Source organism: Chiloscyllium plagiosum, unplaced genomic scaffold (genome assembly GCF_037043375.1).
Source record: "Chiloscyllium plagiosum isolate Xiang-an unplaced genomic scaffold, Cpla_swu_hap1 HiC_scaffold_3, whole genome shotgun sequence".
NCBI classification, from domain to species: Eukaryota; Metazoa; Chordata; class Chondrichthyes; order Orectolobiformes; family Hemiscylliidae; genus Chiloscyllium; species Chiloscyllium plagiosum.
In genome coordinates, this window is record NW_028270141.1 from 99,788,362 (window position 1) to 99,813,447 (window position 25,086).

At 39.8% G+C, this 25,086-nt stretch overlaps 1 protein-coding gene across 6 annotated transcripts in view; it reads left to right on the forward strand.

The window, feature by feature from the left end:
- map7b (microtubule-associated protein 7b) overlaps positions 1 to 25,086 on the forward strand; it is a 146,455-nt gene that overhangs the window by 22,726 nt on the left and 98,643 nt on the right. The window contains exon 1 of one of the 6 annotated variants that reach the window (XM_043685988.2): positions 989 to 1,302. The exons of 2 other annotated variants lie outside the window; for them this stretch is intronic. In XM_043685988.2, coding sequence (XP_043541923.2) covers positions 1,173 to 1,302 — 130 coding nt within the window. In that variant the 5' untranslated portion in view covers positions 989 to 1,172. Of the gene's footprint in view, positions 1 to 988; positions 1,303 to 25,086 lie in introns of those variants that run through there. 3 more of the 6 variants (XM_043685993.2, XM_043686003.2, XM_043686016.2) reach the window with 3 other exon arrangements.

Here is a 25,086-nt window from a genome sequence, read left to right on the forward strand (position 1 = left end):
CCTTCCCTAAACATAGCTTCTTAATTTTGAATAATACACTTTAATACTGAATTTTAAAATTGTCACCCTATTTTGTCATGCTGGAATTTTTTGCTCTCAAAAGTTACCATGCTGAGCCTCAATAACACTTCACCTGAGCAACCACACACTGAGAACACGCTGGAATGTTTAGATATGCAGACTTCTAGAAATTTTTCAGTGCACCCAGTTATTGATTAGTTCCCTGCATTTTAATTAAGCTACACAGTTGAAAATGAAGTTAGTTGAATTGAACAAACAAGTCGATTAAGGCAAAGAAACTAGATCTGTTGTAGCTCTTAGTTGTTAGGAGTGAAGGTATGAATGAAAGCTTAAATAAAACCTGAAACATGTGTTGTGGACCTGATAATGTGTCTGTTTTGAAAAATTAGTTTTAAATATTTTGATTACTGGTTGGTTTCAGAATAACTAAATATAAAATTGTAGGCATTTATTTAATCATGCGCGCTGTTGCTTGGTCGTATCTCTGAGCTAATATTTTAAACAATATTCTACTTTCTCTTTGATTTGTTTTTAAACCTATGCTCTTCTGATTTGTAGCTCGAGCCTTCAATTTTAGGCTTCTGTCTCTGTCCGGCAGTCAGCTGTTTATGCAGCATCATTCCATTCTGTACCAACCACAGCTGAGGGGAAGGCAATACTGTTAATTTGATAGTACCAGTTACTGAATTGGCTGAAAGTGATGCGGGAGCATTCCAGTATTCTGTGATATCCAGCTGAAGAGGCATTTATAGCTCCATTACATTTGTGTATGTCACTGTTGTTGTGGCAACCATTTTTAATAGATGGTTCTTTATTTATTTAGAGTTTTTTGTGCATTTTGTTTTCTGAGCAAGTCATAAGTGGCTCTGCAGGAAAGAGAAAGACGTGCACCAGGATCTATTTGTGAGCATTTGCTGCAGGTCAGAAGAGGTAACCCTGCTAAAGCAATGTTTCATTAGGACATGGAAGGTGAGGAGCTGTAGGCCCCAAATGCTGCATGGATGTTCGTATTTGTTAGCTGTTATTCATCCAAGACACATCTGTTCGAAATGCACAGAAAAATGGAGATTTTTGGAGCTTTTTAAATCTATTTCACCAGGCAGCTGGATCAGTGGCAACAGTAGTTCTGTGGCAAAGACTATTGTAGCAGCATGCCCAGCTCAACCACTGCCAGAAAGCAGAGGTTGAAAAAGACTACTGCAAAGTCAAAGCTCCAAGGTTTATTCACTATTAATGAAGACGATGAACTCAAAAGAGCTAGATATTCGAGACGGCCAAAAGGTATTGTATCAAATTACTGGAGTGGCTACTGTAAGCTATATCATTTGAACTGATGTAGGTAATCTTGATGTAACAAAATCATTATGAACTAATTTTGCATTATATTTGACTTTTTTAAAAAAAAATTTTATTATGCCCTTCTGCTACTTTGCTGGCATTTAGCCTGAAATTGTTTCCTAAATGTACAAATGTCTTAGTCCTGCTGGAAGTACAAAAGTATTGCATGGTATTTGTTAAAAACAAATTGCAGGAGTTCATTAATTTAGTGTAATTGATAGGATTTTGCTACATAGAAATTCAGAATTGTAATTTTGAACTGGCTAGCCTTGAACAATTGTTTTTCCTCGGCAGCAGTGCCTTTCAGTGATAGCACTGACTGCGTAATGGCTTCATAGAATATAATTGGTGCTTTGATTAGAGCTACAAATTGCAACATGCTATTGTTTTAGTGTAGAAATTCAACTGTATTGGATGAATACTAAACAAAATTCTGCTTTTCTCAAATGACCTTCACATGCACTCCATGATGTTGGTAAAGCATGAGGCTTCATTTACTGGGTCATACACCTTGCTGTATCAATGTTTTCAGTCTACATTTAAATTTGATGTAAAGTTCTATATAGATAATATTTCCTATTGAAGACCACTATACTTTGTGTTCTTTTAAAGTTAACCACGCAAAATAATTTAATATATTACTTGCTAACTTTAAAAGTACCTGTAGTTCATTGCTTTGGACTGCTCCTGTCATTCCATTCAAATTGGTTTCTCTGTCTATGAATGTAATTATTGGCTGTGCATTATCTTGCTATAATAGTATGCAAACTAATAATTTGGCTTTTGCAGTACATTGATGATACGTGTCCTCGGACCATTCCGATATTGGCTATTGTGAAAGGACAGATGCAATGAGTTATGTTGATTTTGCGAATCTGGTAGTGGGAAACTGCAGTTGATGATTTTTTTGCATTAGCTAAGTTCCAAAAATGCATACAATGAAAACTGTTTTTTTTTAAATGTTAATTTTTTTAAATTAAATTTGAGGCCTGGTTTCCAGTTCCACTATTTGTCATACTTTTTAAAATCGTAAATATGTTTCTTTAAAGTACAGCACAAAATAAAAGCTGCTGAATAACTTAACCTGGTTCTTTCTGTTGAATATTTGGCTACCTTCGGAGTGTAAGTTTTTTGTTTTGTGAATCTTCAAATTTCAAGGAAAGAGTGAATGGTAGTTATACTAATACAGGATGTGTGTTACTATAAAATCCATAATGAGGTTCTCAATTTCCATAAAATGTCACTTTTTATAATGTAACTTTTTCACTTTAATTTAAACATACTTTTACTATATCTGATCACTCCGTTTTCTTAAATTTGTTGTGAAAGGTTATGACAATACTTTGAATGTAATAAGTAGCAAAATGTTTTTCTCTGGACTTCAATTGTGGACATTTTTGGAGGGGAAAAATAATAATTTGTGAAAAGGCCCAACTTGGGTCAAAAAGTGTGACAATTGATTAATGAATGGAGCAACTATTTTTACTCCGTTCATAGTAGATTTTAGTTTCTCATTGTATGCTGGGGCAAGGGGAACCTCAAACAATTTCACTTCGAGCTGTGAAACAGACTTCCGTTTTAAAAAGTACATTTTATGTGTACAAAATGTCTGAAAAAGCTTTAAAGCCGTTGAAGTATGTTGAAATGTAATTACCATTGTAGTGTCACAAAGTGAAGATACCCCATGATTTCTGAAGCTTATGAAGTACTTGATTGTTTGTTTGACTTAGTTCCAAATTCCATAATACACTGTTGAGCAGGTATTAATTGAAGGGTTTTTTAAAAGCTTGCAATGGAGGGGGCATAATATGGAGGTGGTGAATAATCTTCATTTCTCGCCATTGTATGTATTGCTACTTGTCGCACAGTTCTGGATTCATGAGTCAGTAGGAACAAAAATTTAGCTCTTAGTTTTTAAAACAACTTTTCTGTTCTGAATTTTTAATGACGGAGCACCATCTTGTAACAGTGAGGCTGCCTAAATCAAAGTAACCCTCCTGACTCTCCTTTGCTGGTTGGGTGCAGTTGCACCAGCACTTGAGAAGCTTGACTCAATCAAGGACAGAGCAGCTGCTTAATTTTGTACCCCATCCACCACCGCTGCACGAAGGGAGTGGTGTGTTGTAAGATGCACTATACAACTCACCAAAGATTCTTCTGAAAGCATCTTCTAAGCATGTGAACTCTAATACCATGTGTATAGATGATGCATCAAACACCACACTGTACCCCGCCAAACCGCATCCTGCCCTGACTTGCAATACAGAACAACCTCTATTATTCAAACAGGACGGGCGGGGAGTATATTGTTTGGATAATGTTTTTACGGGACCTTGATCTTGTTCAGATAATCTGAAATTCAGATAACTGACGTTCGGACAGCTGAGGTTGTTCTCTATATTGTTCCTTCACTGTCACTGGATTAAAATCCTGGAACTTCCTTCCTAACAACAATGTGGATGCACTACATGACTAGGATTGTAACAGCAGTTCAGGAAAGCAGCTCGTTAGTACCCTTTTTTTTTTTTTGAAGGAATTTGGGGGTGTGCAATAAAGGCTGACCAAGCCAAGGCTGCCCATATCCTGTGAACAAATATATTAAAAATTAAATTATTTCAGTAACCAAGGAAAAACAGGACACATTGGAAGAGTCTAGGTAAGGCAGCATGAGTGAAAGAAACCGTTTCAATTGAGCAACATTCCTCAGAACTGAGGAGAGATGGATTGAAGATGCAGTGTCAGGCAGGAGAGATTAGATGACAAGACGGTAAAATGCTGATAGGCCAAAGGGGATGGTAATAGGTAAAGTTTTTTTTAAAAAAAAAACTACAATATCTAGAGGTCTGAATAACTGAGTCTGTCTGAATACAAGAAATGAAAGTGTTGCTAACAACAAAATAACCTTTTACAGTCTACATACACAGATGTCACTAGCATCGCACCACAGTGACAGGATGTATTTGCACATGCAAAAATGGAAATTTATGCAGGCAACCATTGACTCGTTGTTCGGCTGTCCTTCACGTGGTCCCCACTGCACGCTGCTTGGCATGAGCGTAGAATCCCTACAGTGTGGAAACAACAGACCATTTGGCCCAACAAGTCCATACTGACCCTCTGAAGATTAACCCACCCAAACCCATTCCCCATTACTCTACATTTTACCCCTGAATAATGCATCTAACCTGCATATCCCTTAACACTATAGGTGAATTGTTCATGCTAAATTCTCCAACCTGCACATCTTTGGATTGTGGGAGGTAACTGGAGAACCCGGAGGAAACCCACGCAGACATGGGGAGAATATGCCAACTCCACACATTCGCCTGAGGCTGGAATCGAACACCGTTCTGTGGTGCTGTGAGGCAGCAATGCTAGCCACTGAGCCACTGTGCACCCTGTGGTCACGTGGACAACAAAAATGACCCTGCCATTGTGGCGGACAGAAAACAGCCAAAGAAAGGAAAGAAATCAGATGGGTAAAAGATGTTACAGAATCAAATTGGAGGTTATGATCAAAATTGTGGAACTTAGTGGGTGCATTCCGAAGGCTGTTGAGTTCCCACTTCAAAGACAGGATGTTTTTTTTTTAGTTTAGTTTAACTTCATTGGAACACTGGCATCATTAGCTGCCTCACTTTTTGAAGATGGCATCAATGCAACAGTTAACTGGCGTTTGCTTTGTGACTGAACAGACTGACTGATTCTCAACCCATCAATCTTTGGGAACGGAGAGCAGAATGTTCCCTGAAGTACTGGGATCCAGAGTGAAAGATTTCTTCTTTTTTCTTCTCTACTTAGTTTCATTTGTACGGTTATATGACTGGAGCGTGATTTATCCTGATAGACACGTTACCACCACTTTGATAGTAAGCTCTTTCCAATGACTACTCTTAATGCTGACATGTTTCAAAAAGAAATTCAGGGAATTGTTTCATTGTACTGCATTATGCCCTCTGGTCCTAGACTCTCCCATAAAGGGAAATAATCTTTTCTGTTCTACCCTGGCAAATCCTCCCTCAATCTTGTACATTTCAAATAAGGTCACCTCTCATTTTGTTATATTCTAATGAGTGTAGTAGACAGCAAAGAAGGTTACCTCCGAATACAACGGGATCTTGACCTGATGGGCGGATGAGCCGAGGAGTGTCAGATGGAGTTTAATTTAGATAAATGAGGTGCTTCATTTTGGAAAGGCAAATCAGGGTAGGTTCTGGGGAGTGTTGCTGAACAAAGAAACCTTGGAGTTTAGGTTCATTGTTCCTCAAAAGTGGAGTTGCATGTAAACACCGAAAGGAAGACGACATTTGGTATGCTTGCCTTTATTGGTCAGAGCATTGAGTATAGGAGTTGGGAGGTCATGTTGCAGCTGTAAAAGGTATTGGTTAGGCCACTTTTTGGATTCTGCATTCAGATCTGATATCTGTGCTATTGGAAAGATGTTAAACTTGAAAGAGTTTAGAAAAACTTTACAAGGATGTTGCCAGGATTTGGAGGATTTGAGCTAGAGGGAGAGGTTGAATAGGCTGGGGCTATTTTCCTTGGAGTGTCAGAGGCTGTAGAGTGACCATATAGAGGTTTTAAAAAATCATGAGGGGCATGGATATAGGGTAAATAGACAAGGTTTTTTGCCAGGTTGAGGGAGTCCAAAGGTAGGGTGCATAGGTTTAAGATGTGAGGAGAAAAGATTAAAAAGGGATTCGGGGGTAACTTTTTCGCACAGGATGGAGTATGTATAGAATGAGCTGCTAGAGGAAATGGTGGATGCTGGTACAATTACTACAATTAAAAGGCATCTGGACAGGTATGAGCAGGAAAGGTTTTGTATCAAATGCTGGCAAATGGGACTAGATGAATTTAAGATATCTGGTTGGTGGGGACAAGTTGGACTGAAGGGTCTGTTTCTGTGCTGTACATCTCTTGGTCTGTACTCAGACTCCATCTACTCAACAACTCCTCATAAGACAGCCTCTCCATACTTGATATCAGTCTAGTGAACCTTCTGTGGCCAACATCTAATGGCAGTATACCTTTTTTTAAATAAAAGGGCCAAAAGCTGTATTCTGTATTTAGCTAGTGTTCTGACTACTGCCTTTTAGTTTTAGCATAATTTATGTTCAAATCCCATTCCATTTTGAAATAGAGACCACTTTTGTTTGCATTCTCTATTACCCACTGAACATTGAATCACAAAAAGCTAGCATCTTTGTCGAGGACCCAACTTCCCCCCTGCTCTATAATTTTCTGTACATAAAAAATATTGAGGTTGTGTATTGTTAGTGCCAAAGTGCATGACCTCACCTTTCACCACATTGTATTGTATTTCTCTCACTCACTGACTTAACCTGTCCTCTGCCTCTGCAAACACTGGTTCATTCTTGCTACTTGGCACAAGTGAGGACTGCAGATGCTGGAAACCGGAGTTGAGATCACAGTGGTGCTGGAAAAGAACAGCAGGTCAGGCAGCATCCGAGGAGCAGGAAAATCGATGTTTCAGGGAAAAAGCCCTTCATCAGGAATACCTTCCCATCTATTTTTGTATCTGCATTTACCTTTTCAGCATTCAACCCATGATCTATATATTCAGCATTGATCTCTGTGGCACTCCAGTAGTTGCAGGTTGCCATCCTGAAAATGTCATCCCAACCCTGTCTTATGAGTTGGCCAATCCTGTATCCATGCTGATATACTGCCTCCCAACACCTTGGTTTGTCTAATTAAGGAGCCGAATGTGTAGTGCCTTTATCAAATGCTTTCTCAAAAAAACTACATTCTCAAATATTACATTCACTTATTTGCCTTTTATCTATCCTGTCTGTTAATACTTCAAAGAATTCTGGCAAATGTTTGTCGGGCATAATTTCTCCTTTTTGTAAAGCCATACTGGCTCTCCTTGATTGATTGTTATGAATTTCTAAATGCTGTGCTGTGATAAGTAAAGATACACTCGACATAGTCTCCAGAGGGACCATTGGGTTGCTCACTCATGAGAGAACACTGGTAGTGGTTTAACCTGAAGGTCACCATACTTTAGCTGAGGGAAGAGGTTGAGAAGGAGAGTCCTTCAGCTAGTACACAAATTGAACACTGTTGGCATTACTCTGCAGCAAAACAGCCTACCTCTACTAATTACTTTTTTTTTAATATAGTAGGTTCTAACATTTTCCCAATGTTAAGCTAACTGTCCATGTGTTTGTTAGAGTGCTGGTTGGAATGCCAGGTTTCTAGGAATTCTCATGCATGTCTCTGTTTGTTTGGCTTGTCCTAGGATGGATGTGTTGTCCCAGTTGAAGTGGTGTCCTTCCTTTTATCTGTATGTTAGTATACTAGTGACAGAGGGTCATGTCGTCTTGTGGCTAGTTGATGTTCACGTATCCTGGTGGCTAGTTTTCTGTCTGTTTGTCCAATGTAGTGTTTGCTTCATTCCAACCAGAACTCTCTCAACAGATATATTGACTTGGATCCCATATACCACCCCCTGAGATAAAGAACACAAAATGGCATCACCATAGGAAATGACATCACAACAGAAAATGACATCACCATCCCCAACCCAAGGAAACCCAAACACATGTGGGCAGCACAGTGGCACAGTGGTTAGCACTGCTGCCTCACAGCGCCGGAGACCCGGGTTCAATTCCCGCCTCAGGCGACTGACTGTGTGGAGTTTGCACATTCTCCCCGTGTCTGCGTGGGTTTCCTCCGGGTGCTCCGGTTTCCTCCCACAGTCCAAAGATGTGCAGCTCAGGTGAATTGGCCATGCTAAATTGCCCGTAGTGTTAGGTAAGGGGTAAATGTAGGGGTATGGGTGGGTTGCGCTTCGGCGGGTCGGTGTGGACTTGTTGGGCCGAAGGGCCTGTTTCCACACTGTAATCTAATCTAATCTAAAAAAAACCATAAATATAAAGCAGGAAACACAGGTGCTTTGTTTGGAGGCTCACTGAAGAGGTTACCTGGTACGGTGACGAAATGTCTGAAAATGAACCTTCCAACTCAGCAAGAAAACCTACATCCAGAACCTCAACCTGAGCTTCAAATCTTCTCAAAACTCGCTAAGACATATAAACTGCATTGACTGCTTTTTTATTACTTGATTCTCTACAGTGTGGAAACAGGCCCTTCAGCCCAACAAGTCCACACCCACCTTCCGAAGAGTAACCCACCCAGACCCATCTCCCTCTGACTAATGCACCTAACACTATGGGGCAATTTAGTTTGGCCAGTTCACCTGACCTGCAAATCTTTGGATCGTGGAAGGAAACCCACGCAGACACTGGGAGAATGTGCAAACGCCACACAGACATTCGCCTGAGGCTGGAATCGAACCCGGGTCCCTGGCGCTGTGAGGCAGCAGTTCTAACCACAGAGCCACCGTGCTGCCCTAACATCCTTCAACCCTCCTTGTGGTGAAGAGGGGTTAATTGTATCCCCAACTTTTTTCGGTCAGTTGCAACAAATAATTTGCTTTTATCATATGAATGTCAGTTAAAACGCTACTAGTTAAAATTCAGCAGCCAATTACAGGATTTTCCTGAATGAAAGAGTGAAATTTTTATTCCTTACCAACTGAAATAATAAAATGTGACATCAAACACACTAACAAGTGTAAAGCTAAAGAACTGAAAAATGTGTTGCTGGAAAAGCGCAGCAGGTCAGGCCGCATCCCAGGAGCAGGAGAATCAACGTTTCGGGCATAAGCCCTTCAGGATGCTGCCTGACCTGCTGCACTTTTCCAGCAGCACATTTTTCAGCTCTGATCTCCAGCATCTGCAGTCCTCACCTTTCTCCTAGTAAAGCTAAAGAATAAGTGTGTCTCGTGTGGTGATGCTGCTCCTTTAACAAGGTTATGCTGTCCTTGGCTTTTTTTTTCCAGAGATTGTAAAAGCAGTGATTCTGACAAGTCGAAGTTTGAAGGTTTTTCGGGCCAATTTGATTATAGCTAATAGATACTACCTCAGGTAAAAGCCTTTCAAATTCTTTTTCAAAAAAAGAAGACAGACACGTGTATAAGAAAGGGGAGTGGCCAGTTCTCCCAACTCAGCTTTTCTCTCTATGGTTCAGTTTGGTTTTTAGCAATCTGGTTGTTCACTGAAAGCAGGCAATTAGTGAGGCTGCTGGTCCAAGAAAGGGCTGCATGGAAAAAGGTCTTCCATGCTGAATATCTCTGCCATCTCTCTTGTAAGACTCTGTTTGATTTTACCTTTTGGAGTTTTTATAGGGATTTTGAAAAAGCATCATTTAAATTGGGATAAGTTGAAGGGTTTTTTGAATAGATTAAGTTATTCCATTTTTTTTTTTGTTTTGTTTCATTTGGTAATCTTGTCATTAAATTCTGGTTTGTGTAAAGCGAAGTGATTTGACCATCTCCCCTGGAATAACCGTGTTGCACCTGCTTAAAACAATTAGCAAAGTTTTTAGGGTCTGAGCAACTTAATGGTTTGAGAAGCATGAAGAATAAGTCCTCAAGATTTTTTGAGTTTTTAGAGTAGAACTTGAGACTATGGCTGTTTAGTTATGTAAAGTATTCTCAGCATTAGCAAGATTTGCAGGGTCCTTGAATTCACTTTTTTGATTTGCTTTATTATTAGTGCTAGCTTTTAAGAGATTGAGGTGGAAACGTAAAGAACACAACTGGAAACATAAATGCTGCGAATCACAGTTTAGGCAACATCCATGGAGAGAGTAAGCTAGCATCTAGCTGCCTGCTCATCAGAGCTGAAGTGTGGAGGGAGCAGCATTTATGATGCAGTAGTGGGAAGGGAGGATGTTGGAGTGCTCGAGGAGAAAGGGTGTTGATGGCTCAGATTGTGATCGGGGGAATGAGAATGGCAGAACAATGGTGTGTCTAACTGCCAGGCTTGAAAGAACTTGCATTCCCACTGGAGTGGAGGTAGGGGAGAATGGACATGACGACAATGTAATTAGCAATTTGAAGGTGTTGAACTCAGTATCCAGCCCAGAATCTTCAGTAATTTGCTCAGAGAGTAAGGCTTCCAGGTTCTGTTAGGTATGCATTTTTTCCTCTCCCCAAAAGCTGTTTTATGGAAATACAGTTCATTTGTGTATTTCTGTGTCTGGAGTTTTTTTTAAAGCTTGAAAATCTGTGTGACATTCTTCTCAATGTGAAACTTTTGGAAAGGTAAATTTAAAAATAGACTTTTTTTTCAGGCCTAACTGAGTTTGCTTTCTTTGAAATATTGATTTCAGCTTAGACTCTCTCTCTCATTCCCTTCATGAGCATGAATCAACCTGGACAGATGAGAACTGCAACCACCTTAATTCAGTGATCATCTACAAAAATCACTTTATTCCATTAAAATCTCAGTTTTAAAATTTGAAATTGCAAATTAATGGTCTATATTTTACCATTATTATGACACAATCACTCTTCTTTCATACTTGCAGGTTGATTAATTAGTACCTTCCTAAAGGTTTAAAACTTTTTCTCTGAACTTTTTCCAAAAATTTGCCCATCACTGTATTGGGCAGTCTGCTCTGTAATTATTCAGTCATCTTTTTAAACAATGATGCACCTGTATTTCTAAATATGCTCAGGGATGCCCTTCTTCATGGCATTTGTGTTAGTGATTTATAATTTTTGTTTTGAGTGCAAATTTAAACCAAAGTCCAACTTTGCTTTCATTGTATATTTGTCACAGCTTTAAACTTCACCAGAAGGATTCCATTCTTTAACCAGTATTCTTGTCGATAATTTTATTTGCCTATTAAAACCTCCATTAGAGTGCCAGCTTACCATACTACAGAGGGTTAGGGTTTGTGCTTGCAGCTTCCTTGGGCAAATTCTAGTTTGATTTGTGCTAGCTGATGTTGAGTTCAGTCTATACGTTTTATGATGAAGATATTAGTTGCTTTTTCAAAGTAACACCTTTGCTGTATGTAAGGAGATCTCTGCAATGTGGGAATTTGACAATAACCGTGTCATTACCAGGAAACCAAATAATTGTCAAAAAGCAATATTTGTCTTAACTTGTATGTTTGCTCAAAAAATTTATAATAGGTATGACATTCATGATTTTACCTTGCTAGATTTAAAAGCTGTAGCAGTTTTCAGTACATCAAGTATAGTCATTTCTTGTGTAAATAGCTTTCCAGCATTGCTAGTTGTGATTTTTAACATGTAACGATCAATAATAAAATGCACAGCCATGTCAAAATGCAGGCTATTGTTTACCTTGAAGGAGCAGCATTCCAAAATCTAGGATATATACTATTTATTACGTTGACTAATAGAAAATTGTTTGAAATGTATTTCAAGCTGAACCAGTAGTTCTTTGTTTATGCAAATATGCAAGTTCCACAGCTCCCCTGAAGAGTTATTTCCGTCTTTTGTGGGTGTGGAAAAGAACACGACACTAAGCTTCATTTTGACACGTCAGCAGATCAGTGTACAGTGAATTATTTTAATAAGGAGTGAGACTGGGATGGATGGTAAAATGGATAAAATAATTCAAGGGGAAAAAGCACTCATTACTGCAATTCTGTATAGAAGTGTGATTCATTGCAACATTATTCAATCAATAGTGTAATGGAAAATGCAGGGCAAGTGCTCAAATTTAAACACAACTGGGACTGTTGCAATATTAAATCAAAATATTTAATTTGAACGAACAAATCTGTCTCATCTGTTTTAAGTTGGAAACCCAGAACAAAACAGGTAATGAAGGGTCTGGCGACTACAATTACATGTGTTATTCTCTAGAAAAACCTGAATTTGGACGGCCATTTAACTATTTTGGGATTGTGATGTACTGTGCAGAAACAGGCCATTCAGCCCAACCAGTCCATGCCATTGTTTATGCTCTGTTCACTGTCTAAATGTAACATTTTAAACATGTGTTCATTTCCTTATGCATGTCTAGTTTCATCCACAAACTCATCTACACTGTCAATGTGACCTAGTTCCTGTTGTAGAACATTTACATTCTTAGCAATATTTTGGTTAGCATCTGTCTCCTGAATACCCTTTTACTTTCTTTTAGAGGACATTGATGTCCTCTAGTTAAGCTCTTCTTTCATGAAGAAATACTTTTTGTGCCCATTCTAACAAAACCTTTTCAATAGTTTTAAAGGTTTCATTAGATTGCCCTGTTGCTTTTTAGTTTCGAGATAAGGCACCCTACCTATCAGTTCTTTCCTGATGTTATATCAATGCATTTCTGGTACTTTCAGTGGGAGAGGGGACATGCCAGTATTTATGGTCACAAGTCCCAAATAAAGACTGAACTAAGATGTTCTGCATGGAGTGTATGAGGAGCTAGGCACTAAATTGAAAAGCAAAACCTCCAAAAGTTATGAATTCTGGATTTTTAAGTAGACTGCAGATTTGCACAGAGTAAAAAAAAAATTGGAAGGACAATGGGTTTTGATTCATGAGGCACTGGCATCGGTATGGGGGAAGTGGGGACTGTACTGTTGGGGTGGTCAACACTTGAACCATGCTGGAACCAGTGTTCCTGTGCGCTGCATAAAACTAGAGAAAAAGAGAGGATTTTAAACTCAGTAGAGACAAGGGATCAGATATGAAAACGATCAAAGAAGGCATAAGGTAAGAGGAAAATAGTCATACATGAAGGTCAGAGGAGCAGAAAGGGGCTGAGGGTGGAACAGAAGCTAGGAATACACCAGCAATCCAGGCTAGATGTTCTAAAGATAACAATTGCATGCAGCATTCATTATATAGCCAATTCATATACAGGTAATAGCAAATAAATATGATAGCCATTATGACATGGCTTCAGGATACCAAGGATTTGAATTTTGAGGGCTACATGACATTTAAAAATATAGGGATCTAGAGGGGTAGCATTGTAATTAAAAAATCCATTTTAAATAATCCGTAGGGTTCAGCTGTGGATGTAGAATCAGTTTGGGTGCTAATGAGAAAGTGGGGAGTGAAGTCAATAGTGGGAGTGTTCTCACTAGGGTTGAGGAATATAAGAATAAATATTAGGCGTTTGTGATATAGGGACAATAATAATCATGAGTGACTTTGCACTTTACAGTGCAAAGGATGAGGAATTCATAGAATTTCTTAGAGTGTAGCATGTTTCGCAACCAACAAGAGCAGATTATATTGGTATTCTGTAATATGACAGGATTAATTCATGGTCTCTGGTAACAGTAGCTGCAATGATTAAATTTTACCTGCATTTTGACAGGGAGAATCTTTGGGCTAAGACAAAGATTTTAAACCTAAATAAAAGCAAATGTGTGGCATGAAAGTTGACCTAGCTGAATTTAATTGATATAGTAGGCTAGGGGTTAGATCAATAGTGACACGGTGACAGACACTTTTGGGGATATTTCAGAATAAGTATATTCTGACTATAAAGAAAAGTTGTAAAGAAAGGAACCTACCATCCATGAATAACTGAAGTTAGGCAAAGCATCACATTTGAAAAAGCTTATTTCTGTGTAATGCTAATTGTCAGATGATTGTCATACTTTACATTCTTACCAATGTCTAAAAGCATAATTGAGATGAAGAAATTCAAGTGAGAGGGGGAGCTGGCGGAGAATGTTTTAAGTGGATTGTATCAGTTTCTATAGGCTTTTTTTTTTAAAAAAATGAACTCTGTATTAGTTTTTTTAAAAGGAAATGGAGGCTTAATTAGTAGATAATAAGAAAACGACTGTGGATGAACAAGTTTTTTGCTTTTGTCTTCAAGAGCATTAAAACAAAAAATTAGTAATAACTGTAAATCCTGAAATGGAAGGAAGAGAGGGACCTGATGAAATTAACGATTAAGAAAGAAATGATAAGCAAACTGATTTGATAGAACTGTGGACAGAGAGGTCTGAGTCCAGATGGATTTCTTCCTAGTCTTGAGGTTTCTAATGAGAGAATTTAATTCCTTGCATTCAGGAAAGGTCCCATCAGATTGGAAGGTGGAAAATATAAAACCTCTATTCAAGAATAGTGAGTGGGCAATAATCTGTCAGATGATGTGTTTTCTGCTAGAATGTGAACGAGGAATGACAAAGCACACTCACTTAAAAGGAGGATAACTACTGAATTTCGAGATGCAGCGGGATTTGGGTTTTCTGGTACAGGAGCCACAAGAAGTTAGAATGAAGGGGCAGTATGTAATCAAACCTAATGGAATGTTGCCCTTAGCAACAAAGAATTGAATATAAAAGTAGGAATTTTATACTAAAGTTGTTATATCAGGCGTTAGTGAGTTGACAGTACAAATATTGTGTGCAGTTTTAATTTTCTTTATTTTAAGGAAGTATATAAATATGCTGGGGGCAGTTCAGAGAAGTCTTACCCTAGAGTGATACTTGGAATGAGTGGGTTGTTGTATGTCAGTAGATTGAACATGAGCAACCTGTCCAATCAAGCCTCACTTCATTTTTTTGAACAAGTATAAGGTCCTGAATATATAACACCATCTCTGAACAGATTGATTGATTAGAATAAGTTTAGGGAATGTTGTGGCAAAATGAAACTGTCCGTACCTCTGATTCAAGAGGCCTAGGTTTAGGTCCCATCTGGTCCAGAGAGGTTGTTTATATCTAAGATCATGAATGGTCTTGGGCACATTGGTTGTGGGATGGAAAGAAAAGTTTCCTCTTGTGAAGCAGTCTAGAATTAGAGTGCACTGTTTTCAAAAAAAAGTTGCCCTTTCAAAACAGGTGAGAAGTTTGATTTCTAGACTTGTCCAACTTTTAAATTCAGAAGGTGGTGGAGACAGGGTCATTGAATATTTAAGGCTGAAGTGGATTGATGCTTTTAGGCAGTGGTTTGAGGATTATTTGAGGGGTAGATCTGAATATGGAATTTGAAATACAAGCAGCTCATCAATTATCTATTGAACTTCAGAGCAGTCTAGAAGAGTCAAATAGTCTCCTTCACTCCCATTTCATATGGTCTTATCATTTTTGAAGCATACAGATCCTGAGGTACTTGACTAAGTACTGGCAGGATGTTTCCTTTTCACAGGGAGATTAGAATTAGGGGGCAGTTAAATCAAGTCTCCCTTTTAAGACTAAGAGGGTAATTTACAATAAGAAATTTTGGTTCCTAGTGAGCAATGGAGGCTGATTCAGATGGAGTTGGACCAAGAGTTGATAATAACTGTAGGCATTGAGGAAAAAAGTGGAATTCACACCACAACCATGTCAGCCTGATCTTAATGTTGGTGGGGCATGTTTGAAAGGCTAAATTACCTATTTCTGCTGCTGAGGGGACTAGACATTTTAAATAGTGTACCAAAACAGAAGTTGCTGGAAAAGCTCAGCAAGTTTGGTAGCATCTGTGAAGAGTAATCAGTTAATGTTTTGAGTCCACTGACTCTTCCTCAGAACTGATAGCTAGGAAAATGTTGGTTTATATGCAGAAGATAGGATGGGGGGGAGCAAGTAAGGAATAAAACAATAGGTGGGGATAGAGCCTAAAAAGAGAACAGTTGGGCAGACAAAGGAGTGGGTAACAATCCGGTTAGGAGGGTGACGAGCTGTTAATGAAGACTGTGTTAGTGACTAACAATAGGTAGTGTGTAATGGCAGACTATGATAACAAGGCCTGGTGTGTGGGAAAGGGGGCTTGGACATGGGAGAGTTCAGGCCCTAAAATTATTGAACTCCTATATTGAGTTTGGAGGGCTGCAAGGTCCCCAAACCAAAAATGAGATGTTGTTCTTTCACCTTGTGCCGAGCTTCGCTGGAACACCAAACCTGACGGAGATGTTGGCTAGGGAACAGTGTTGTATGTTAAAATGGCAGGTGACTGGAACCTCAAGGTCTGTCTTGCAGGCAGAATGTCGATGAAGCTATTTATGCCTGCTGAGCTTTTCCAGCAACTTATGTTTTTGTCTCTGATTTACAGCATCTGCAATTCTTTCAACTTTTGTTTTAAATACTGTAGCTAGAGCAGGTCACTGGTTTGGGATTATTCTAAAAGGGAGGCAAAAAACAGGCTGTTTAGCTTAATGTCTGTTTTTTGGGGTAAAATTAGATTAGATTACTTTACAGTGTGGAAACAGGCCCTTCGGCCCAACAAGTCCACACCGACCCGCCGAAGCGCAAACCACCCATACCCCTACATTTACCCCTTACCTAACACTACGGGTAATTTAGCATGGCCAATTCACCTGACCTGCACATCTTTGGACTGTGGGAGGAAACCGGAGCACCCGGTTATTTTTTATAATACTCTAATAGAGCATTTAGAAATACATAAGAATATGAAGCAGTGTTAGCATAGTTTCATGAAGGAGAAATCATGCCTGACAAATTTATTAAACCAGAAGTGGATGTAATATCTTTTGGATTTTAAAATGGCATTTGAGGTACTGTATATAAAGCTACTTAAGATGAGAATCCATGGTATTGGGAAAGCATGGGTAGAGGATTGGCAAATTAATAAGAGCTGGGATAAGGAAGTTTTCAACCTGTAATTCATATAATGCAACAGATCAATGCTGGGGTTACAATTATTTAAAATATCTTAATGACTTACATGAGAATGTAATATTGCCAAATTTATGGATGCCAGAAGTAGGAAGGCAAGTGGTGAGGATCACTGTCTTCAGAGGGTTATTGAATGATTAACTGAGTTGGAATAGAAGAGCTGAGTGTCATTTACGTGGTCCTTTTTTTGCCCTGGACAAAGTTTGTACTGGTGTTGCCCAGGTGTCGAAATTGAGTCCCTTGGTTTTTTTCTGATTTTATGTAAATGATCCAGGTCTTGCTATTGCAGGGTACAGTTTCGTAGTTTGCAAATGGCGCAATCTCTAAGAATTGTAAATTGAGGACAATGTAGTACTCTAGAAGAGCATTGACAAGTTGGCATGGTTGGTGAATAGGCAACAGATTTAAGTTCAGTCCAAAGAAGTGTGAGGTGATGCACGTCTGTACAAAGAACATACAATAGGAAATAAAGGGTGCTATTCCAAATGGTGACCATGAGCAGAGAGCTGGATGTACATGTGCGAATCATTAAAGGCGACTGGAGTCTACAAGTCTTAATTTATCTTGAATAAAATTTATATTACAGATTAGCTCTTGTTACTAAGGTGATTGATTCTTCATTTGAAGGAACAAAAGGCGTGTTCACCAATAATAGAGGAATTTAAAAAATGGGCATTGGTTTTTGTAAGAAGTTTGAGGAGCTTGGATATTTTGGAACATGGTATGGTTGAAGATGTTGATACAGCAGGAGAAATGACAATGTTTTAAATGTGAACGGTTTCACTCCTTGAATCAGTGAAGATAGAGCAGAATGTGAATAGTTTGGAACTTGATGTTTGTCATGAATGTTGAAGACTTCTTAAGACTTCTTGTGCCAAGGGAATATTTTCTGTTTTACTTGTGGGACAGATAGATGTATTACATTGGACTATCTCATGTCTCTTAGTAATGGATAATGCTATTTGTCTTGAATTTTTTATGCTGTACATTTTAAATTGTAAAAGAACAAAAAATAGTCTTACTGGTATTTCAAACTGAAGACCTCGTTCATTAAATTTGTATTTTCTCCTCTTTCTGGTTTCCCTTTATGATGGGTCTTACATTTTGACTGTATTGAATACCTGAATTTATTGCTAATTTTTGCTGGATTCTTACAATTCCTGTGTGACTCTTGCCTCCTCACCTTCCTGTCACCCAAGCATGTTCTGTTTCAATTTTACCTCTAGTCAAGTAACCTTCTCCCCATTTCACCCGAACTGATAACTATTTATTTGCCACCTTAGTTTTTGGAGCCATGGAGTCATAGAGTCATAGAGATGTAAAACACGGAAACAGACCCTTCAGTCCAACTCATACATGCCGACCAGATATCTCAACCCAATCTAGTCCCACCTGCCAGCACCTGGCCTGTATTACTCCAAGCCCTTCCTATTCATATACCCATCCAAATGCCTTTTAAATGATGCAATTGTACCAGCCTCCACCACTTCCTCTGGCAGCTCATTCCATAAACATACCACCCTCTGTGTGAAAAAGTTGCCCCTTAAGCCTCTTTTTTTATCTTTTTCCCTTTCACCCTAAACCTATGCCATCTACTTCTGGACTCCCCCCATGAATTTTATAAACCTCTAAGGTCACCCCTCAGCCTGCGTCGCTCCAGGGAAAGCAGCCCCAGCCGATTCACCCTCTCCCTGTAGCTCAAATCCACCAACCTTGGCAACATCCTTGTAAATCTTTTTCTGAACCCTTTCAAGTTTAACAAATCTTCCTGATAAGGAGACCAGAATTGCACGCAATATTCCAACAGCGGCCTAACCAATGTCTTGTACAGCCGCAACATGACCTCCCAACTCAATACTCTGACCAATAAAGAAAAGCATACCAAATGCTACCTTCATTATCCTATCTACCTGTGATTCTACTTTCAAGGAGTAATGAACCTGCACTCCAAGGTCTCTTTGTTCGGCAACACTCCCTAGGACCTTAGCATTAAGTGTGTACGTCCTGCTCAGATTTGCTTTCCCAAAATGCAGCACCTCCCACTTGTCTAAATTTAAACTCCACTTGCCACGTCTCAGCCCATTGGTCCATCTGATGAAGATCCCATTGTAGTTGGAGGTAATCTTCTTCACTGTCCACTACACCTCCAATCTTGGTGTCATTTGCAAACTTACTAACTCTTATGCGCACATCCATATTATTTTTATATAAATGATGAAAAGTAGTGGACCCAGCACCGATCCTTGTGGCACTCCACTGGTCACAGGCCTCCAACACCACCTTTTACCTTGGAGCCAGTTTTGTATCCTGTATTCCATGAGATCTAACCTTGCTAACCAGTCTTCCATGGGAAACCTGGTCAAATGCCTTACTGAAGTCCATATAGATCACGTCTACCACTCTGCCCTCATCAATTCTCTTTGTTACTTCTTCCAAAAACGCAATCAAGTTTGTTAGACATGATTTCTCACACACCAAGCAATGCTGACTATCCCCAATCAGTCCTTCCCCTTCCAAATACACGTACATCCTGTCCCTCAGGATTCCCTCCAACAACCTGCCCACCACTGATGTCAGGCTCACTGGTCTATAGTTCCCTGGCTTGTCCTTACCACCTTTCTTAAATAGTGGCACCATATTAGCCAACCTCCAGTCCTCCGGCACCCCTCATGTGACTATCGATGATACAAATATCTCAGCAAGGGCCCCAGCAATCATTTCCCTAGCTTCCCATAGAATTCTAGGGTACACCTGGTCAGGTTCTGGGGATTTATCCACTTTTATGCATTTAAAGACGTCCAACACTTCCTCCTCCTCTGTAATATGGACATTTTTCAAGATGTCACCATCTATTTCCCTACATTCTATAATCTTCCATGTCGTTTTCCACAGTGAATACCGATGCAAAATACTTGTTTAGTATTTTCACCCACCTGCGGCTCCACACAAAGGCCGCCTTGCTGATCTTTGCGGGGCCCTATTCCCTCCCTAGTTACCCTTTTGTCCTTTAATGGAAAAACCCTTTGGATTCTCCTTAACTCTATTTGTCAAAGCTATCTCATGTCCCCTTTTTGCCCTCCTAATTTCTCTCTTAAGTATACTTCTACTGCCTTTAAGGATTCACTTGATCTATCCTGTCTATACCTGACATATGCTTCCATCATTTTCTTAAGCAATCCCTCAATTTCTTTCATCATTCAGCATTCCCTACACCTACCAGCCTTTCCTTATGTCCATACTGTCTCTGGACACTTTTTATCTCATTTCTGAAGGCTTACCATTTCTATTGTTCCTTTACCTGTGAAATCTGCCCCCAATCAGCTTTTGAAAGTTCCTCCAATTTAAGAGTAAGGCCACGTTTGACGGTATTAGGTAAGAGTAGGTCAAGTTTTTGCACCTTCTCTAGTAGGTACATCCACATACCGAATCAGAGAATTTTCTTGTACACGCTTAAATTCCTCTCCATCTAAACCCTTAACACTATGGCAGTCCTAGTCTGTTTGGAAAGTTAAAATCCTCTACCATAACCATCCTATTATTCTTACAGATAATGGAGAACTCCTTACAAGTTTGTTTGTTAATTTCCTCTGACTATTAGGGGGTCTACTATAAATACAATCCCAATAAGGTGATCATCCCTTTCTCATTTCTCAGTTCCACCCAAATAACTTCCCTGGATATATTTCAGGGAATATCCTCCCTCAGCACAGCTGTAATGCAATCCCTTATCAAAAACGCCATTCCAGCTCTCGCCTCTCTTTCTGTCCTTCCTATAGCATTTGTATCCTGGAATAGCAAGCTGCCAGTCCTTTCCATCGCTGAGCCACATTTCTGTAATTGCTATGGTATCCCAGTCCCATGTTCCTAACCATGCCCCGAGTTCATCTGTCTTCTCCATTAAGCCTCTTGCATTGAAATAAATGCAGTTTAATTTCAGTCCTACCTTGTTCTCTGTTTTGTCCCTTGATTCACCTTTTATTCTCGACTGAATCAGTGTTGGATTGATCTCTTTCCTCACTATCTCCCTGGGTTCTCTTCTTTTTTTTGCCCCCTCCCCACTGGTTTAAATCCTCCCAAGCAGCTCTAGCACATCTCCCTGCCAGGATATTAGTCCCCTTCCAACTTGGGTGCAATCCATCCTTCTTGTACAGGTCACTTCTACCCCAGAAGAGATTCCAATGATCCAAAAATATGAATCCTTCTCCCATACACCAGCTCCTCAGCCATGCATTTATCTGCTCGGCCCTCCTATTCCTCACTAGCTCTTAGCACTGGGAATAATCCAGATATTAGTGCTCTCGAGGACTTTTTTAAAATTCCTGCCTAACACTCTGTAATCTCCCTTTGGAATCTCATCCTTTCCCCTTCCTGTGTCGTTGGTTCCAACGTGTACAGTGACCTCCTGCTGGGCCCTCTTCCTCCTTGAGAACGTTCTGCACCCTCTTTGAGACATCCTTGACTCTGGCAAAGGGAAGCAACACATCATTCTGATTTTTCGCTGTTGGCCACAGAAACATCTGTCTGTACTTTGGACTAGACTCCCCTCACAATTGATCTCTTGGAACCCGACGTACCCCTCGATGCATTAGGCCTCAATACCAGAACCTTGGCTGTTTGTGCTACGTTCCCCTGAGAATCGATCACCCCCTACATTTTCCAAAACAGCATACTTGTTTGAAATGGGGATAGCCACAGAAGACTCCTGCACTAACTACCTGCCTACCTCTCTTACCTTTCCTGGAGTTAAGCCATATATGTGACTGTGTCTGAGTCTTTTTCCGCCTTCCTATAAGTGCCATCCATTGCATCCCTTTGCTCTTGTAAATTCCTCATTGCCTCTAGCTGTCTCTCCAACTGATCCATTCGATCTGATAAGATTTGCAACCAACTGCATTATTGCAGATATAATCCTCAGGAACCCCTAAACTCCCACATCCAACAAGGGTATATCTCTCTACTCAAGGCTATTTTTGCTTCTTTCAATCTCCACACCCAGAAAATAACACTTCTGACATTTTTACCTTCCTGTAGCAAGGAAGAAAGAAGGGTTGACTAGGTTAACTGTTCTGTTAAAAATTCATTTTGTACATGAGGATAGGACTGAGTTAATCTTTGAGCCCTCCACTGTGGAATTTGCTAGTTATTATTTCCATTTTGTAATTGATTTAATGAATAATGATTCCAGAATGATAGTGTCCCTACTCCTCGACCAGGAGACTCGTGTTCAAGTTCCACCTGCTCCAGAGGCATGTAATAAGTTTGAACAGGTTGGTTAGGAAAATAGGTTAATCAAAAAAAAGCTCTTGAGGGCTGCTGTGGTGCAGTGGTGGTATCCCTACCTCCTGGGCCAGAAGGCTTGGGTTGAAGTCCCACCTTCTCTCAGGGTATCTTTCAACAGTTTGGTTAGAAAATATCTAAGGGCTCTTCAGAAATGTGCAGTGATAGTGTTCCTATCTCTGAGCCAGGAGATTGTATTCAGCTCCCATTTGCGCCAGAGATGATGTAATGCCATCGCTGAACAGGATTAGTGAAATTAATAAGGGGTCTTGTACAACAGTGTTAGTGTCCCTACCTCTGAGTCAGGAGATCTGAATTCAAGTCCCACCTGCTCCAGAAATGTAATAACATCTCCATACTGATTAGAAAATAGATAAGGGCTCTTGTGATAAAGTGGTAGTGTTCCTACCTTGAAGCAAACTTTGAGTTTCATACTTAGGCAGTGGCTGGTGACACTGTGGCATGTCCTCGAGATTTGAGATTTATGTGGATAGCACATTGAGAGATGGTCACACTGTCACTTAAGGGACTAGAGGAAGAAAGGAAATGGATTACTGCCAGGTAGTCTCAGAAATAGGTAGATCCTTGGGGTTCCACTCAAATCCAGTTTTCTATTTTGGAAGCTGATGAGGGTGCTGGTTTCTGAAGGCAGTGCAGTCAGAGCCAAGCTTCTCGTTCTCCAAGTGGCCCAATTGTACAGGAGGGGAGGAAGAAGAAAGGAGGAATACTAGTGATAAGGGATTTATTAGGTAAGGGAACAGACAGTTGTCTGACTCCAGGATGATCATCTTAGTTAGGTCCACTGTCCTAGAAATCTAAGGGGACAATGGCACCTGTACAACCCAGACATGTTATACTTGATCAGAGCTGGGATTGAGGTTCCTGTGGAAGTTGTGCTAGTGCTGTTGGGAGGGCTTTAACTTAATTTGGTGAGGCAATGGGAACCAAGAAAAAATAGTAGCAGTGAGTACTATGGCTTGCAAAATACTTGAGTACACAGCTAACAGTAGTATAAAAGTTAATAGGTGAAGCCTGAATAGGGGAGAAAGAAGTCTAAAACACAGTTAATGTGCATGCATGTAAATGCAAGGAGTACAGTAAATTTGGGGAGTTAGAAACTTATTACAATGTCACTGCCATATCATAATTCTGCAAAGGTCTGGCTCAAGGAAGGGCAAGACTGGGTGTTGAATATTCCTGAGTATATGTTTTTCAGTAAAGTTAGAAAAAGGAAAGGAGGAGGGTAAACTTGGTTAAAGATATTGCAATGCTGGAGAAGGAAGAGTCTCTGGTTCAAGGACAGTCACTTTGGCTGGACCTATTTAATAAGGAGAGTGCAGTTACATTGCTCAGTGTACTCGATAGACTACCAACTCTTGAAGGATGTAGGGTCATAGTTCTGGCATGGAAGCAGACAGTTTGGTCCAACTAGTCCACGTTGACCATGTTCCCAAACTAAACTAGCCCCACTTGTCTGTTTGGCTTCTAACATTCCAAATCTTTCCTAGTCATGTATTTCTCCAAATGTCTTTTTAAATGATATAACTGTAGCTGCATCCACCACTTTCTCAGGCAGTTTTTTCCACAAGAAAATTAGAAATCCAACATTTTATAGAGTAATTAGAATTGGGGAGTTCAGTTACTCAAGTCTCGACTGGGATACTGGTAGACAACGGGGCAGTGAGATTGCTGGAAACCATCCCAAACAGTGTCCAATCCAACTAGGAATGATGCAGTGTTGAGCCTGGTCAACGCCTTGATGAGGTGAGTCAAATGTCAGTGGGGAAACATCTAGAAGACAGTGGTATTGGAGAATGAAGTCAACAATCCAAAGTAAGGAAAAAACATGTCAGAGAACCATCTTTAATGGAGCAAGAATAGGGCTGAATAGAATTGATTTGGCAAAAGAGGTTAGTGGGAAAAACAGTACCCAAACCATCTGCTCTTTCAAGAAATTAGTTGTTATATTCCCTCTAATGGAAAAGATGGGAAAAACAGAGTTCCCTGGATGACAAAGGAGATAGAACTTAATGTTTGAAAGAGAAAATGTGTGTATGACTGGTGCAAAGTAGAAAATAAAGTTGAAAATAAACTGGAATTACTGAAGATATAGGAATGGGTAAGCAAGCAAATAAGAGCATCAAAGAGGAAATACGAGTAAAGACTGGCAGCTAACATAAAGGGAAGTCCCAAAGTTTTTAATAGGTGTATAGGTGATAAGGGAGTGGACAATAAAGGAGTTGTAGGACCAATCAGAAACCAAAAAGCAGATTGATGTATTGAGGCAAGGGGCATGGCTGAGGTATTAAGTGAATAGTTTGCATCTGTCTTTACAAAAGAAGAGGGTGCTACCCAGGCCATGGTGACAGAAAAAGAAACTCTGTCACTAGAAGAGTTCAACATTATAAAGGAGGAGGTCTTGGATAAATTGTTGACACTTAAAACTTGAAAAGGCACCAGTTCCAAGTGAGATGCATCTAAGCATTCTAATGGAAGTGAGGGTAAAAATTGTGGGGCCATCAACCATAATCCTTTTGATCTGTCTTGGGCTCTGAGATGCCAGAAGACTGGAGAACAGAAAACATTGCACCTTTGTTCAAGAAGGACTGTTAGGATTAGACCAGCAATTACTGAGCACCATGTTTAACTTTGGGGGAAGCTTCTAGAAATACTTGTTTTGGGATAGAATTAGAATTAGTAATTGCATGGAGAAAGGTTGGTCGATTCTAAAGGCAAAATAGTGTTTCACTTGCTGGAGGTTTTTGAAGAGGTGACGAGAATGATCACCTGAGGGTAATGCTGTTGATATTGTAGTATACATGGATTTTCAGAAGGTGTTTGATACAATGTAACATAATTGAGAGGGAAGTTGTATGTCATGATATGAGGGAGACAAGACCTACATTGTTGAAACTTTATTGCTGGAACAGCACAGCAGGTCAGGCAGCATCCAGGGAACAGGAGATTCGACGTTTCGGGCACAGGCCCTTCTTCAAGACCTACATTGTACAAAAT